Source organism: Ahaetulla prasina, chromosome 3 (assembly GCF_028640845.1).
Source record: "Ahaetulla prasina isolate Xishuangbanna chromosome 3, ASM2864084v1, whole genome shotgun sequence".
Taxonomy (NCBI): Eukaryota; Metazoa; Chordata; class Lepidosauria; order Squamata; family Colubridae; genus Ahaetulla; species Ahaetulla prasina.
Genome location: NC_080541.1, coordinates 104481340 through 104496963, shown reverse-complemented (window position 1 = coordinate 104496963; position 15624 = coordinate 104481340). Strand labels below are relative to the sequence as shown.

General features: G+C 36.4%; 1 protein-coding gene across 1 annotated transcript in view; it reads left to right on the top strand.

Moving 5' to 3' along the window:
- Positions 1 to 3011: 3011 nt before the first annotated feature.
- NSUN2 (NOP2/Sun RNA methyltransferase 2) overlaps positions 3012 to 15624 on the top strand; it is a 34623-nt gene continuing 22010 nt past the window's right edge. Inside the window, exons 1-8 of the mRNA XM_058178676.1 lie at positions 3012 to 3223; positions 3462 to 3622; positions 4612 to 4716; positions 7542 to 7647; positions 8863 to 8934; positions 9873 to 9957; positions 11215 to 11407; positions 14100 to 14174. Coding sequence (XP_058034659.1) covers positions 3053 to 3223; positions 3462 to 3622; positions 4612 to 4716; positions 7542 to 7647; positions 8863 to 8934; positions 9873 to 9957; positions 11215 to 11407; positions 14100 to 14174 — 968 coding nt within the window. The 5' untranslated portion in view covers positions 3012 to 3052. The remainder of the gene's footprint in view (positions 3224 to 3461; positions 3623 to 4611; positions 4717 to 7541; positions 7648 to 8862; positions 8935 to 9872; positions 9958 to 11214; positions 11408 to 14099; positions 14175 to 15624) is intronic.

The window sequence follows — 15624 nt, the reverse complement described above, 5'->3', positions numbered from 1 at the left end:
AGATATATAAATCTACTTGAATCCTTGAATCCTTGAATCCTTGAATCCTTGAATCCTTGAATCCTTGAATGATTTTCTCACCAAAGTTTCATGGTCTTAAATAGTCATATTCTTAACTAGCATCTTTTTTGTTAATTTATTTTAAAATCAGCTAGGGTTCCAATTCATCAGCAAAATCAGTTTATATATTTCATTTTTAATTTTTTTAATACTATTTTTTCATCTTTCCTAATATCTCTATTCAAAACTTGCAAGACTAAAATAAAAAATGCAAGTAGAAAAATAGGGACCACTTTGGTGGGAAGGTAACAGTGCTCTGTGCGCCTTTGGCGTTGAGTCATGCCAGCCACATGACCAGGGAGACATCTTCGGACAGCGCTGGTTCTTCGACTTTGAAATGGAGATGAGCACCGCCCCTAGCACGCATGTATGGGGGAACCTTTATCTTTACCTATTGATGTTCTAAAGGTCTTTAAATAACTGGCTGTTCTTCCACGTTTTGGGTTGTTATTTGTGTAACCCTTGATGGTTGTTGTTGTAGTTTATCCAGATGCTGTATTATTAATTTTCTCTTTTGAGTGTAAGCTGCCCAGGATCATTCTGAAGTTGTATGGCTTCTAAATTGGATGGATGAGTGAATGACATGGCCATTTTTTTTTAATCATTTGAGAGAAGAACCTGGAACATCTGAAATTGGATTTCAATCCATTTGGGGTGCTAGACTCACTATCAAGGTAAAAAAAATCTTATATTGACTTGAACATGGTAATTTATCTGGACATTAGATGGATTATAGAACTATTACCTTTAGAAGGCAAGCTACATTTCTTCCAAAGCTTGGCCCATCACTACTAAATAAACACTAACCTATTACTACCAGATGTTCATGCCTAAATACAGACAAATTGCAGAATCTTTGTCAACTCTAACTTGGATGAACAACTCCATTGTGGTGGTATGAATGAATGAGTGCCAAATGCACTTGAACAATTGAAAAAAGCTCTTAACAAATTTCTAGGGTTGCTGGCTTTTTGAACAACTATGTATGTTCATTTAGTGATGTCTCAGATAGGGGCATTAGAACAGATTTAATAGAAGTAGCATCAACCAAGATAGTGTTCCTGACCAAGTGTGTGGTGTTGAAACAGTTTTGATATGGCCAAGAAACTCACTATGACATTATCTGTGGAGTAACAATAGAATCTTGTAGATAGAATAGAATAGAATAGAATTTTTATTGGCCAAGTGTGATTGGACACACAAGGAATTTGTCTTGGTGCATATGCTCTCAGTGTACATAAAAGAAAAGATACGTTCATCAAGGTACAACATTTACAACACAATTGATGATCAATATATCAATATAAATCATAAGGATTGCCAGCAACAAGTTATAGTCATACAGTCATAAGTGGAAAGAGATTGGTGATGGGAACTATGAAACGATTAATAGTAGTGCAGATTCAGTAAATAGTCTGACAGTGTTGAGGGAATTATTTGTTTAGCAAGTGATGGCCTTCGAAAAAACTGTTCTTGTGTCTAGTTGTTCTGGTGTGCAGTGCTCTATAGCGTCGTTTGAGGGTAGGTGTTGAAACAGTTTTGATATGGCCAAGAAACTCACTATGACATTATCTGTGGAGTAACAATAGAATCTTGTAGATCTTGCGGTGTTGAAATCACTACTGTCCAAAAAATCCAATACAAGAAATTTGTGTGCTGGAGTCTTGTCCTACAGAAATAGCATTAAATACAGCCAAGATGGGATGATTACAGTGACAGATATATTCTCCAAAGATCCTTTGACTATTGGGAATTGTGGGAGGGGAAGAAGATCCAGTAAGGAAAGATAGCATTCTAATCAATAATTGATACAAACATGAGAAAATTGCTAGGCTAAGACATAAGTCTAGTGATTCGTATATTCTTTAATTGCAAGATCTATTTCCAGACTGATTAGTTGTTTATAAATGGTGCAAGTCATTCCAGAGCAATGCTCCTAAAAGAAATATAATGTATAGCAATATAACTATTTTTAATTATATATTTAATACAAGCACGTTGACATGTATCCAGCATACTGATTAATAGTGCCTTTATTATTTAATATAATTTCAATACATAGTTCCATGCCATCTTTTGGCAAATACTGATGAAAAATGTTTTATAATTATTATAATCTCATTCATGTACTTATTCTTTTTGTCTTCCACACCCTTCAGATAAATTGAAGGATTGTCATGCTAAAGAAAGTTTTGTATCATCCCAAAGTTCAGGAAACAAAACCATGTTTTATGTTATAAGACGCAAAATATCCCTAAAATGATAGCAAAAAACCTAACAAACATCCTTCTAACAAAAAGGTGGCAATGGAATGTATTACTCCGAAAGATTACATTGACAATACTTTAACTTGGATTACTTCAAAAAGACCACGGTTCGCTTGCCCTATAATAATAGCAGGATATTATTTATTTAATCTCGGCGTGCAGGACAAGCCATATAACATTTTATATACATAAAATACACCGACATTAACATAAAAATCGGAACGTTAAAACAACTATCAGGATAGTTAAACAACATTCATCACCTGCGCCTCAAAAATCAACATTTAGTTCCGTGACCACGATTTTCCCTCTGCAAACTTACATAGAAAAAGTACAAGGTCGAACAAGGAAAAGTCACCCACCGACGCCTCCTTTTCCCTACCAGTCAGTCAGAACAGAAGAAAGTTCTTGGGTGAGAAGAGAGAGTTTTTTTCAAGAAGAAAAAAATCCAGAAAACCCACGTTGCCTTTTGGAAAAGGACCTTTGGGACAACCATAACTTGAAGGATTGAGAATATTTATATAGACATTAATTTACCGATACGCGCAAAATCGGATTGGATTGGTTTGATTTAGGATCACAAGATTAATTTCTGAAAGGAAACTCGGAACCTGGAGGACGTTGGATTGTGCATATGTCTACTAGTAGTTTGAGGAACAGGAAACGGCTAAGCGCCTGCGTGGGATCTACACACGCACGCGCACACGCGCGCGGCCGATCACTGAATGGGGAGTTTGCTGAAGCGACGGTTTCAGCACATTGGGCGCGCGGTGAGAATTCTGACTTCGGGCTTGGGCCTGTTTCGGCCCCAAGCCTTGTGGCGGCAGCGTCCGGGGCTTGTGATGGGCCGCAGGCAACGCCGAAGACAGCAGCAGAGCCGCGAGGGAGGCTCCCGGGTGAGTTGCGGTCTTTTTGGCCCTTCCCGGCGGGTAAAAGTGCACGGTTTTTCCTCACAGCTCTGATTCTGATGGTTTTGGCCAGGAAAGGCTAAGTTGAGCATCCGGCCCCCTTGTTTTCTCCGGTTCTGCGGGGCCGACACCTGCGGGTACGACCGCTCTGCGCCGATGAGGAATCCCGGTCGTGAGAATGGGACTCGGATTGAGGCTTCCTTCCTCGCTTGCTTTCCCTCCCCAGGGCTGGTCCGATGGTGGGTATCCGGACATCGTGAAGGAGAATGAGTCGTTTGAACACTACTATGGGCAGCTTGGCATCGTGCCTCAGGAGGAATGGGAGAGCTTCCTGGCTACTCTGCGGGAGCCTCTGCCAGCCACTCTGCGGATCACAGGCTATAAGAGGTGAGCAGCCTTTATGTGCGGTCTCTTACCGGTAAGGAATCCGTCACTAAGCTCGGTTGATGGGCGAGACCTGGTTGACATCTAGCCGGGGCACCCCTGGGACATAAAAAGGCTGTAAGACTTTCCAGCATGGAAAGTTGAAACGCCTCTGAAGAAACCAATGGCAGATTGTTTTCCTATGTTTTGGGAGGGAGGGGGTTCCCATGAGATGGCTGGAGATAAAAATGAAATACATACATAATTTCAGTTCAACTGGAATGAGATTAGCTCTCACCTTGCAGATTTGGGGAGATGCCATGTATGTGTGTGTGTGCGTGCACGTGTTTTAAATATTTAAAATATTTTAGGAGGTTTTTTAAAAAAATTCTATTAAAGGGAATTGGGGTGTGATTTTTTTTCCTAGACTGTAACTTGGCCTTTTATCTAAAAGTGTACTTTGTTAGTTTATATCTCTTTATGCAGTATGTAGATTCAAAAGCAGAAAGAACTTTCAACCATACTGTTATATGTACAGGTATTTTTAAAAAATACAGTTGTGTGTTTCAAAATTGTAAAGTAAATAAAAACATGATTTTACAAAGTAAGATCTGTTTTTTGGGGGGGATGAGTACCCTTGTTTTGAAAAATATAAAAGGGAACTTATTATTTAAGGGTTTAGGTTAGCTGAAGCAAACTGCACTTGACAATTTTACGAGATTGTGATCATCACAGAAAACAACAGGCAGCTGGAAGAGCCTACTGTATATGCAGGGAAAGGACCTCAAATCCAGAGATCAATAGCAGAGAATTGTAACAAAATTAAGAAATTTGGTGATTATTAAATGTTGTGGTAATTTGGAATTCAAGTTGAATTTTGGGCAGCCACTGAAATGTATGGTGTGCTTTTCATAATATTGTAGCTGAAACTAGATAAGATTAAGAATTTGGTAAAGTAATTTGGTTAGATTGTGATTCACCTTGTTCTGATTGGGTTTCTTTTTATTGTGCAGCCATGCCAATGAAATTCTCCGTTGTTTAAAAGAGAAGTATTTCAAGGAAATAGAGAATCTGGTGGTAGATGGTCAGAAAATTGAAATGCCGCAGCCATTAAGCTGGTAAGTTTGTATATATAATTATTGACTAGCATAATACTTATTAGTAATATGGTTTGAGTATTAATTTTGTATAGATTGCATATACGGTATTTGGAAGTAGCAAATATTAAAAATAATGACATTTCTGGACAATCATTCATGGGCAAAATGCTGGTTTATCCTTACAGGTTTCTCTGCTTGACAAATGAATAATGAAAGATTTCCAAATTTCCCTATTTCTACTTTATTGTTTTCTTGAACAGTTTTTTTTTAATTTGTGGATAGTTTTAAGTTCTTTAGGAATATTAACAAAGAAAGAATGTATCTACAATTATCCACAAGATGAAATGTCCCAAATTTAATCAATTATTATTACAATCAAAACCAAATTACATGAAAAACCGATCATTAACTAATGACAAGTACAATGCCAATTCCCATTCTATGGTAGAAAAAAATCCGACTTTAATATACATGTATGCATAGTCCTTGTACTTCTTCACATCACGTTAAAAAAGATCGTATCAAGCTCAGAAAAAGAATTAAGGAGTAAACAAAATGCATTAAAGACAATAATTAAGAAAAAAGACAGGGAATCTAACTAGATCTAGTTGATATTGTTTACTATATTTTGATACTTTGTAATCTTGCAAACCATCTTTGCACTCATCACCTTACAAGCACATAGTGGCTTCTTTTTGGTATTCTTTGATTTCTCAATTACACAGCAAGCATCTTCAATACTATCTCATGTTCCTTGGCCTTTTCTAAAGCCAGCTTGAACAGCTGACATCTGTTTTTCCATGTAGGGCTCTAATCTGTATTTTGGTAGTATATAAAATTAAGGATATTGTGCAATAGTTTGCACATTTTATTAAGTCTCTTTTGTTGGTATTTGAATGATGGCCATTAGGTTGTTCTTCAGATTTGCTAGCATTCTTGATTAGAACCTTTGCTGATTTTGCTTCTGTTGCCATATTTTTTGTGAGTATTCTATTCCTGTACTAGAAACTCTAGTAATTAAGGAATATCTTGTAAGGTATTGGACTCTTAGATATACTGTAGCTCAGTATAGTCTGTTTATCTTTATTTGATCCTATTTGATTCAGTTATTTGTCCATTGGTGATCTTTAACATACTAATTTGAGGTTGGAACCTCCTCCTGAATTTAGAAATCTTTTGAAAAACTTCCATTGATTTTCTGTGCTGTTTCCATCATTGTGTTTGCAAATGTAATACTGCTTTTCTTGTCTCTTCTAAAAGCTTTCTGAAAAGCTTTGCTAAGTTCCTCCTTGAAATTTTTAACCTTTCTTGATTTTGGCATCTCTTGTCTTCTTGACAATGTTCACAGTTTGTTCTGATATCTAGTTTATGTTTTTCTGTTTCTTCATCTTTGGCAGTTTCTTTTCACAATTGTACTTAGTATCTTCTTAAATTCATTGCAAAGTTCCTGTGGTTTTCTATCAATGAGGTTTAGGACTTTAAAGTGATACCTCATGTTCTCTTTGATAATAGTTTATGTTCAAGATCATATGGAAACTGATTGGCTTTCTTTTTCTTATTTAGTTTAACTTGGAATTTGTTCATACTCTAGTTAGCACTTGGCCATGTCTTTAATGCTATAATTAAGTTCCACTTTCTTTGGAATATAGGTACTTACCACTATTTGTTCAGTAACTCTTCAAAGTTCGATGGGGCTGAATGAAGCGACGTATGACTGGTCACTGAAGTTATCACTATTGCAATGCCCCCACAGTCATGTGATCACAATCTGGTGCTTGACAAACTATTTGCACTTATGACCAGTTGCCAAGCAGTCCATGATTGTTTGGTCATCATCAGCAACCTTTACTGCCAACTTTCCCAGAAAATACTCTGAAAAATCCTCACATTTTCCTCACTCATGTTAAGTGCCATCCAACTGAGGGGTCCTTCATCTGGTAGAATATTGTTAATCATTGTATATTAAGTTATATACATAGAACAGCATGGTGGTCTAGTGGGGAAGATGCTCACCTCCCACTCGGAAGGTTGAGAGCTCAGTCTTAGAGGCAGATACTTCTCTCTCTGGGTGCAAAGAAAAAAATCTGTGAACGCTGCATGGTATCAGGAAGGGCATCTGACCAGTAAACGCTCAGCTCCATCTAGTTGCTCCAACTCTACTCCAAATTAAGACATTACAGGATTGTAAAAGAGTTTTATTATAAATATTGTAATTTTTTTATTGCTGTTGTTGCGAGTTGGGTAGCCTACACTTTTTAATAAATTAATATTTATTGTGTGAATGGTTGTCTTTGGCATTGGCATTAAAGTCATAAAATCTGCCTCCAGCATCCTCCTATATTGGTGCTGCTAAACATATCAGTAGATGCCTGCTTGTTTTACCTAGGCAACTAGTATGACTGTAACTCCTTGAGTGACCCTGCTGAGAATGCATATTCTAGGCATAAACACCTGCACTCATCTATCATGCTTAGGCTGCACAGCAGGACTTGGCGTGGGGCAGAATATGTGTAATGTACCATACATACTTTTAGGTAACTTGTTCTGACTTTATTCAACTTTTATGCTTCTCCTGAGACTAATCTCTCAAACATAAAATTAAGTTGGTAAAATTATTATTAAAAAAAAATTGATTCTTTGCAGCAATCTATGCACTTACCTTCTACTTTGCTACAAGCATTTGCTTGCCTTAATTTTTTTTCATTTTCCCATCTGTAGAGAAAATTAAGCAATTAAGTACATTGAAGGAAGTTTTATGCATTCAATTTAAAATGCAGTTGCAATCTCTTATGCCACTTCAGAGATTCTGTGGATACTTTATTCAAGATGCTTTATTTTATTAGGTATCCTGAGGAGTTGGCATGGCATACAAACCTAAACCGAAAAATCTTGCGGAAATCTCCACAGTTGGAAAAATTTCATCATTTTCTTGTTAGTGAAACTGAATGTGTAAGTATTACCTGACCTTCTGTTTTTGCCTTTCATTATGGGCTTCATATGACTTCTTGCATTCAAGAAACTTTTTATTCAGAGTTTGTGGGCAAGCTACCTTTCATATTTCTAATAAGTTTAGAATAGGAACACTATTGAAGTATCATTTCTTTAGAAACAGTAAAAAAGCCTGCATATTATTTTTAAATAACCCTTGAATTTTTTTCAAATTTGAAAAGAAAAAGATTTTTTTCATAGTACTTCAATATCTTACATTTCTGACTACCAGAATATATAGTAATATACCTCGTTCATAATAGGAGATAGCCTTGTTGTAAATAATGCTTTATTAAAAAATTTTTTTGAGATGTCAAAGTTTTATTTTGAGAAGTAATTATAACAATAATTTGACTTTGAGATAGGGTTTAATATTGAGAACATGCATAGTCTTTTGAACTACTATCTCTACATACTATATAGAGCCAGTTTGGTGTAGTGGTTAAGGCATCAGACTAGAAAGTGGGAGAGCATGAGTTCAAGTCCCACCTTAACCATGAAAGCCAGCTGGGTGACCTTGGGCTAGTTACTCTGATCAGCCCAATTCACCTCATAGGATGTTGTGAGAAAAATAGGAGGAAGATGTGTTGGGAATGTTTACCACCTTGAGTTATTTGTAAAAATAATAAAAGGTGCAATATAAATAAATAAGAAATGAACAAAAATATGTATTACATGCAAATTGAGGCATTAGAAATGAATTTTCCACACCCTTCGTATTATTCAAAGGCTAGCCTTTCAGCATTGAAAATACAAATTAATGGCACCAGTTACTCAGTGGATTGAAGACCTTATAAATAAATTGTTTATGGGGGTTGTTATGTATGGATATTACAATGAAAAAAAATCATATTGTATCTAAAATATTTGCATAAAATTTCATTTCTGCTCATTTTATCATCTCAACAAGTCGAACTCATCTCTTAGTCATTTTGTGGAAACATCTGTATAGTTTTCTTAGAAGTATATGGAAGTTTTAACCTCTTAGAGATTTTTTTAAATTGACTAGTCTATAATTTTGGAATTTTCTGAAAGTTCCTCATTCAGGGGATTATCTAAATTTAAGATAATTAAGTAAATAAAGATGTCTTTTGGGTAGATATGGTTTATGTTTTCTTCCATGTATATTAATGTAAGATAAAAGTGGAATTGTACACTGTATTTATTTTGTTTTAGGGAAATATTAGTCGTCAGGAAGCTGTCAGTATGATCCCTCCATTGCTTCTTAATATTCAGCCTCATCATAAGGTATTCTTGTATTATGATCTCTGAAATTATTTTGTGGAAAAAGCATAAAGAAACAAACACATTGATACTTAACTACACATTAGTATTGAATATTTTTTCTAATTTGGTTAATCAAAATTCGTTGTAAAAGAATAGAATGCAATATAGCCTTCTCTGTGCTTTAAATATCTAAAATTTTACACTTGTCTTATCTTTTCCCTGATTTAACAGTTCATTGATATGTTTCATTTTTATGTTTGTATTATCCATATGTTGTAACACCTTCCATCTGTCTTTTCTCCAACCTTTAATGTAAACCTTTAAGGTAAAGCACTATTTCACATTCAATATTTTTTAAAATATAATGCCTTAGAGGGCTGGAGTTTTCCAGTACATCTATTGCTACCTTCCTATTTTGCTTTATGTTCCAAAAGACAGAAAAAATGTGCCCCAGATTTTCTCCCGTTCTTCTCACATTCTTTCTTATTGTTGGCTTTTTCTGAGTTAGGATTAGGATGAGATCATAGAAGAAAAAAAGCAGTGTTCCATTTAGTTTCTAAACCAGGAGGTTCAGACACTTATAATTTTATTTGGTCAAATTATTAGGTGGTCTCACAGTATTTATTAATTTTAAATTTGAAAATAGATAATTGTGGATTCCACAAACATGTAGGTACAATAGGTGCCTTTTAAAACATACTTGAATTTCTGTGGGGTTTTTTTCTTGGAGATAATTATTTTCAGCTGTAGTGACTAATCAGAATTAGAATGCCTGTACTGTAACTGAAAAATGATAATGTCTTGACAAATTTAATACTGACTTGCTGGATATAAGACCCTTAATTCTGTAAGTTTCTTTCCCAATCTCTCTACAAATATTGTTACATATAAACACATATGCTTTAAGTTTATTAAATAATATCAATCTCTCTTTCTGTTAAACATCTTAATCTTGATAGATTCTAGATATGTGTGCTGCACCTGGGTCCAAGACTGCCCAACTTATTGAGATGCTTCATGCAGACATGAGTGTTCCTTTTCCAGGTAAGTGAAGGAAAAATTTAATTCAGTAATCCAGATTGAAGCAACATAAAAGTAGCTGTAATAAACAAATTTTAATTATGGTGTTTTGATGAAATACAGTCAGGCTTACTGAATTGACTATTGACTTTCTCTTAAAATCCCTTTGTATTTCAACATTGATCTTGCACTAGAGCTTTTGGTCCCCCAGTAAACTTATCATAATGTGAGTAGGTGGTTTACTCACCACTAATGTAAGTAAACAACACTTTAATAATGTTTACTAACGCTACTAAAGCCAGGTTTGTGTTAGGGTGACATAAAGGGAGACTTAAAAATCACATAATGTTGGATGATAAATGTGGCTGTCTTTTTCTGTAATAAAAGACTTGCTTATGAGATCACCATCCAGTTGCTATTTTTTCATGGAATTAACCTGCTATTCATACCTATAATGGGCATCCTGTCATATACATTTTAATAAGATAAGAGTGTGTGCATGTGTTCATTGTTTTCATTACTTGTTTGTGCTAGATCTAATTTGTCATTTGAGAGAATGTCTTTTTTAATGGATGGTTTGTCCGCATGAAAGGACAAGATTTAGAATTTTTGTTGATAATTTTTTGGTATTCTCAAATTTGTCACCATTTTCTGTACATACAAACGTTTCTGTAAATTGTGAGTGTAAATTCCTTTTATGATTAGGGTCCCATCCATTTTTTCTATCCATACTACTATATTCACATTTTACCAGTTATACCATGTTTGTATACTGTCTATTTCTTTGGATTGAAGGCAGTTTACAGAACAGGGAAAAATGGCAGCTGTATCACTGCCTGCACTCATATATCCTATGGAATAAAATGGTCCTAAATGTTTGGATGTGGTCAAACATATCCTATTCTGTGAGATACGTTTTACATTTAGGTGTGTTTGGCCTTAACTTGGCTGGCTTTCAGGAAAACATTAGAAACTATACTTTTTAACCTGGTGTTTCACATCTTGAATATTGGATGAGAATCAGTTGTGCTTTAAATTTGTTTCATAACTGAAGTTGCCAAATTTTATTCTGTGCTAATTATTTTGTATCCTAGATCCTCTGAACAGATAATATAAATGTTATAAATTAAAGGTAACTCTGTAAAATAACTATGTTTTCTTGATTCCATGTAGTTAATATTTTGATCTTATTTGGACTAATAGTAATTGAAAAAAGTAATTCTCCCACGTCCCAAGTGATAATTCTCTTTTAACCAGAAGATTTTCTATTTTTTTTCTTAGAGGGATTTGTAATTGCAAATGATGTAGATAACAAGCGTTGTTATCTGCTAGTTCATCAGGCAAAGCGGTTGAACAGTCCTTGTATTATGGTTATAAATCATGATGCCTCAAGTATTCCTAATATACAGATCAATACAAATGGGAAAAAAGAGATCCTCTTCTATGACAGAATATTATGTGATGTTCCTTGCAGGTAAGTTAAACTATATTAAATTTTAAGCCAATATGCTGTTTGTGGCATACTTTACTAATGCTAGTTGTTAAGACAGCAAATACGAACAAATAAAAACTATAAATAAACTGTTGCAACACAACAATAGGAAGAATTATGGAATATATAAAATTTACATCAAGTTATAATTTAAAAGAAAATTGGTACAAAATGTTCTACAGATTATACAAGCAATCCTCATTTAACAACCCTTATTGGAACCAGCAACTCAGCTACTACAAGTAGTCAGCTTAATGAGGTACCGTATTTTTTGGAGTATAAGACGCACCCTTTTCCCCACCAAAAAGAGGGTGAAAATCTGGGTGCGTTTTATACTCTGAATGTACCTCTGCCCAGCTTCTCAAACGGAGGTTTCAGAGGCTGAAAAAAGCATCAGAAACAGAGCTTAGAAAAAAAGCCCCAAACGGAACTTCACAGAGATTAGGAAAAAAGCTCCAAACAGAGCTTCAGAGGCTTTTATTCTGAAGTTCTGCTTTGGAGGCTTTCAAAGGCAGGAAAACAAAGGCAAAAAAAGCAAGGCACAGAGCTCACAACTAAGGAATGGGTTGCTAAAATTCACCTCTGGGAACAGCTGATTGGGGGTATTCCGGAAGGCCAATCCACCTGCCAATCAGCTTTTTTCTTATTTTCCTCCCCAAAAACTAAGGTGTGTCTTATACGCTGAAAAATACAGTAATTGGAACTGAAATTTCTGTTGCTACTGTGCTTCCCCCAAAATACGACCCAACCAGAAAATCAAGCCCTTGCACGATTTTTCAGGATACTCGTAATATAAACCCTCCCCCCAAAATAAGCCCCATCAGCCAGTCATCAGCTGATCATCAGCCAGTTGGACACATTTAGTACCTCTGTTGCAACACACAAGTTTGCAGGGGCTGTTGTGGGTGGGGCGGCCGCCGGGAGGCTTATCCTGTGTGTGCAGCAGAGCTGGAGGATGAGGTTGGACAGTGAGGGCTGAGCATACAGAGACTGTGACGTAGCGCTACCCCCGCCCTGCTACCTGCCTTGTCTTCCCTTGTGGCGGCACCAAAAAGCAGAAGCACAAGGAGGCATGTGATCCGACCCACCGGATGCACAATGTAGCTGCCTGCCCTGTTGCAGCTGCGGACAAACAAAGACAGGATGGAGTGGGCGACCAACCATGCAGTGCGTCCAACAGGCTGGATTGTGTGCCTAGCCTTACGCTGTTGCCTCTGCCTGCTGCTTAGAGGGCTGGCCCCGAGGTCGCAGCGCTTGGACTCACCTGCACTGTGCAGATTGTGCAGCCCCAGAGTGCAGCGGCCAAAGGGCCTTGGGTTGCAGCTGCTGCTGGACACTGTCAGCCCTCATTCATGCTCTGCCTCCTGTACACACGCGGGGTGGGGATAGGGTGCCAGGCTGGGCTGGGGCCAGGGCGGTGGGGGCTGGTACCTCTTCATCTCCGGGATGGCTCTGTGGGCCAGATATGGACCAATCTGACCTGTGGGCCTTGTGTTCGACATATTTGTTGTACATGAAAAAAATAAGACCTCACCTAAAAATAAGATCTAATGCGTCTTTTGGTTGCAAAAAATAATATAAGGCCCGGTCTTATTTCTGGGGAAATGCAGTAACTGATGCAGTCATAAAATGTGATGTGTCATGATCTTCTTACTTAGCAATGGCAGTTCTGGCAGCCTCAGTTGCCATCATTAAACAAGTTGTTTAGCAGGACTTTTTTTGTGCTGAAGTGACTGGGAAAAAATATACTCATGAATAAAAAGAAGATAGCGACTACACCAAACGGATGAGTATCACAGCTGTATATTCTATGTAGGACTACCCTACATAGCTATAGCTATAGATAGTCCAAACTGCAGCTGCACAAATAATTATGACTTGAGTCTGTTAAGTCTTTTAATCTATACAATTAAGATGCTAAATGCTTTAATCAAGATGCTAGTTATCATCTACAAATGGTTGTAGGACTGCCTGTCTTCTTTGCCTGTATAGTAAGATTGTGACAGGGTTTGGCATCTCTTCTGTTAACAATGTCATCTTGTTGGATTAGATTTACTTCTTAGTAATATTTTTCCCCTGAACCCGCTTGCCTTCAAAAAAGCTTTCTTATATCACTGTTTTTAACTCTGTAAGCCACCCAGAATTGCATAGCGCGCTGGCCATTGAAATCCAAGTTATAAACAAGTTAGTTAATTAACACTAGGGCTAATTGTTCTGTTTCATTTATGTTGTGTCAATTAAAATGCACGTATGTTTCCAAGGAAGCCTAAACACTTATATACACTACAAACTCTGCTTGAGGAATGAAGAAGGGGAAAGATAGAAATCTTGATAAGCATAAGGTTGCTTAACTTTTACGTCATTGAGAATGATATTCTAAACATTTTAGAAATTACAGTTAATATTGACATGAATTTTATCTCTTTCTCTTTAAAAGTAAGTTATATATCATCAGAGTTTTAATAACCCTAATCGTTACTGTATAAATACTGCTGTACACAATATCACTTGTGTTTTACACTAATACAATAAAATAATACTAACTTTGAAAAATGCAACTACTTAAAAATTACTGTAATTTCAACCTATTTGTGTAAAAATGTTATATTGCAACTTGCTTAGAACACATAACTTTCATACTGTCCTGGAACTAATGTGGAGATGTTTCTTTTAGTGGAGATGGAACCCTGAGAAAAAACATTGATATATGGAAAAAGTGGAGTACACATAATAGTTTGCAACTACATGGGTAGGAAAATATTATATATTTCTTTCAACTTGTGGAATGAAATTAAGAATTTGATTAATGTTTTGACTGTTTTTCTATATACAAGAATAAAAACTTGGGTTTTTGATATTACCACTCTAGTCTGTTTGGAAAACTCCAGCCTACAGACTGCATTGTGCCCAGTTCTTCCCATGTATAGAAATTTTTAATGTTCTTGTCTCCATAAGTAAGTTGACATAAAAATATGCCTTATTTGTATGAATTGCCAGACCCCCTTTAAAAATATATATATTCCAAAGTATATACCGGTATTTTGGATAGATTTCAATTTCTTTTTCTGATTCCCCATTCTACCCCAAAAGCCAGACAGTTTATTCTAATATTTCTAATGTGGGAAATGGCCATTTAAGCTATTGAATCCAGTCTGCTGCTCAGTGCGGCGATCCAAATTAGAGCCTATTTGTATTTTTGGCAGATTACTCTCCAGCCTTTGCTTTGATGTATCCAGCTAAGGGAAGGCTGCCACTTCTATTGAGCTGTGGTGGCGCAGTGGTTAGAATGCACTACTGCAAGCTACTTCTGTTGACTGCTGGCTGCAGTTTGGCAGTTCAAGTCTCACCAGCTCAAGGTTGACTCAGCCTTCCATTCTTCCGAGGTGGGTAAAATGAGGACCCAGATTATTGGGGGCAATATGCTGACTGTAAACCTCTTAGAGAGAGCTGTAAAACACCGTGAAGCGGTATATAAGTCGAAGTGCTATTGCTATTCTCTAGTTAATTAGTTGTGCTCCCAAACTTGCCTTATTGCTAGAAGTTTTGGTTTTTTTAAATTTAAATCCAGTACAAAATGTCCCATACTCTTGATCATTTTCTGCATGGCATACTGTATTTTTCAGAGTATAAGACGCACTGGAGTATAAGATGAAGCTTAGTTTTTTGGGAGGAAAATAAGGAAAAAAATCTGCCTATTCATCTGGCTAGCATTCTTAGTTTGGTCAGCTTCAGCACATTAGTTTGCTGGTTTTTATCCCATGCTTGGGGATAAAAAAACAGCTTCTAAAGCACAGCTGAGAGGGAGCAGCAATGAGAAAAGTAAACAAAGCATGGAAATTCCTTCACTCACTAGCTAGCGCCTCGTTAGGGCTGAAAAAAGCTTCTAAAACACAGTTGAGAGTCGGAGGGAGCAGGCAAACCGTGTGGTTCCTTAGGGATGAAAAAAAGCTTTGAAAAAGCTACATTCAGAGTATAAGACACACCCAAATTTTCAGCCTCTTATTTCTTCCACTTTGGCTGAACTCTTCTTAGTATGGTGCCAGGAACTGGACAGATTACTGACCAACCCAAAGTGGAACATTTTACTTCTGATTATTTATAACTCTGCTTCTATTGATACATCTAAAACTACTTTTGTCTTATTCTGTCTAGCCATATTACACTTAGATTCAGTTTGTAATATGTTGTTCCAAGATTTT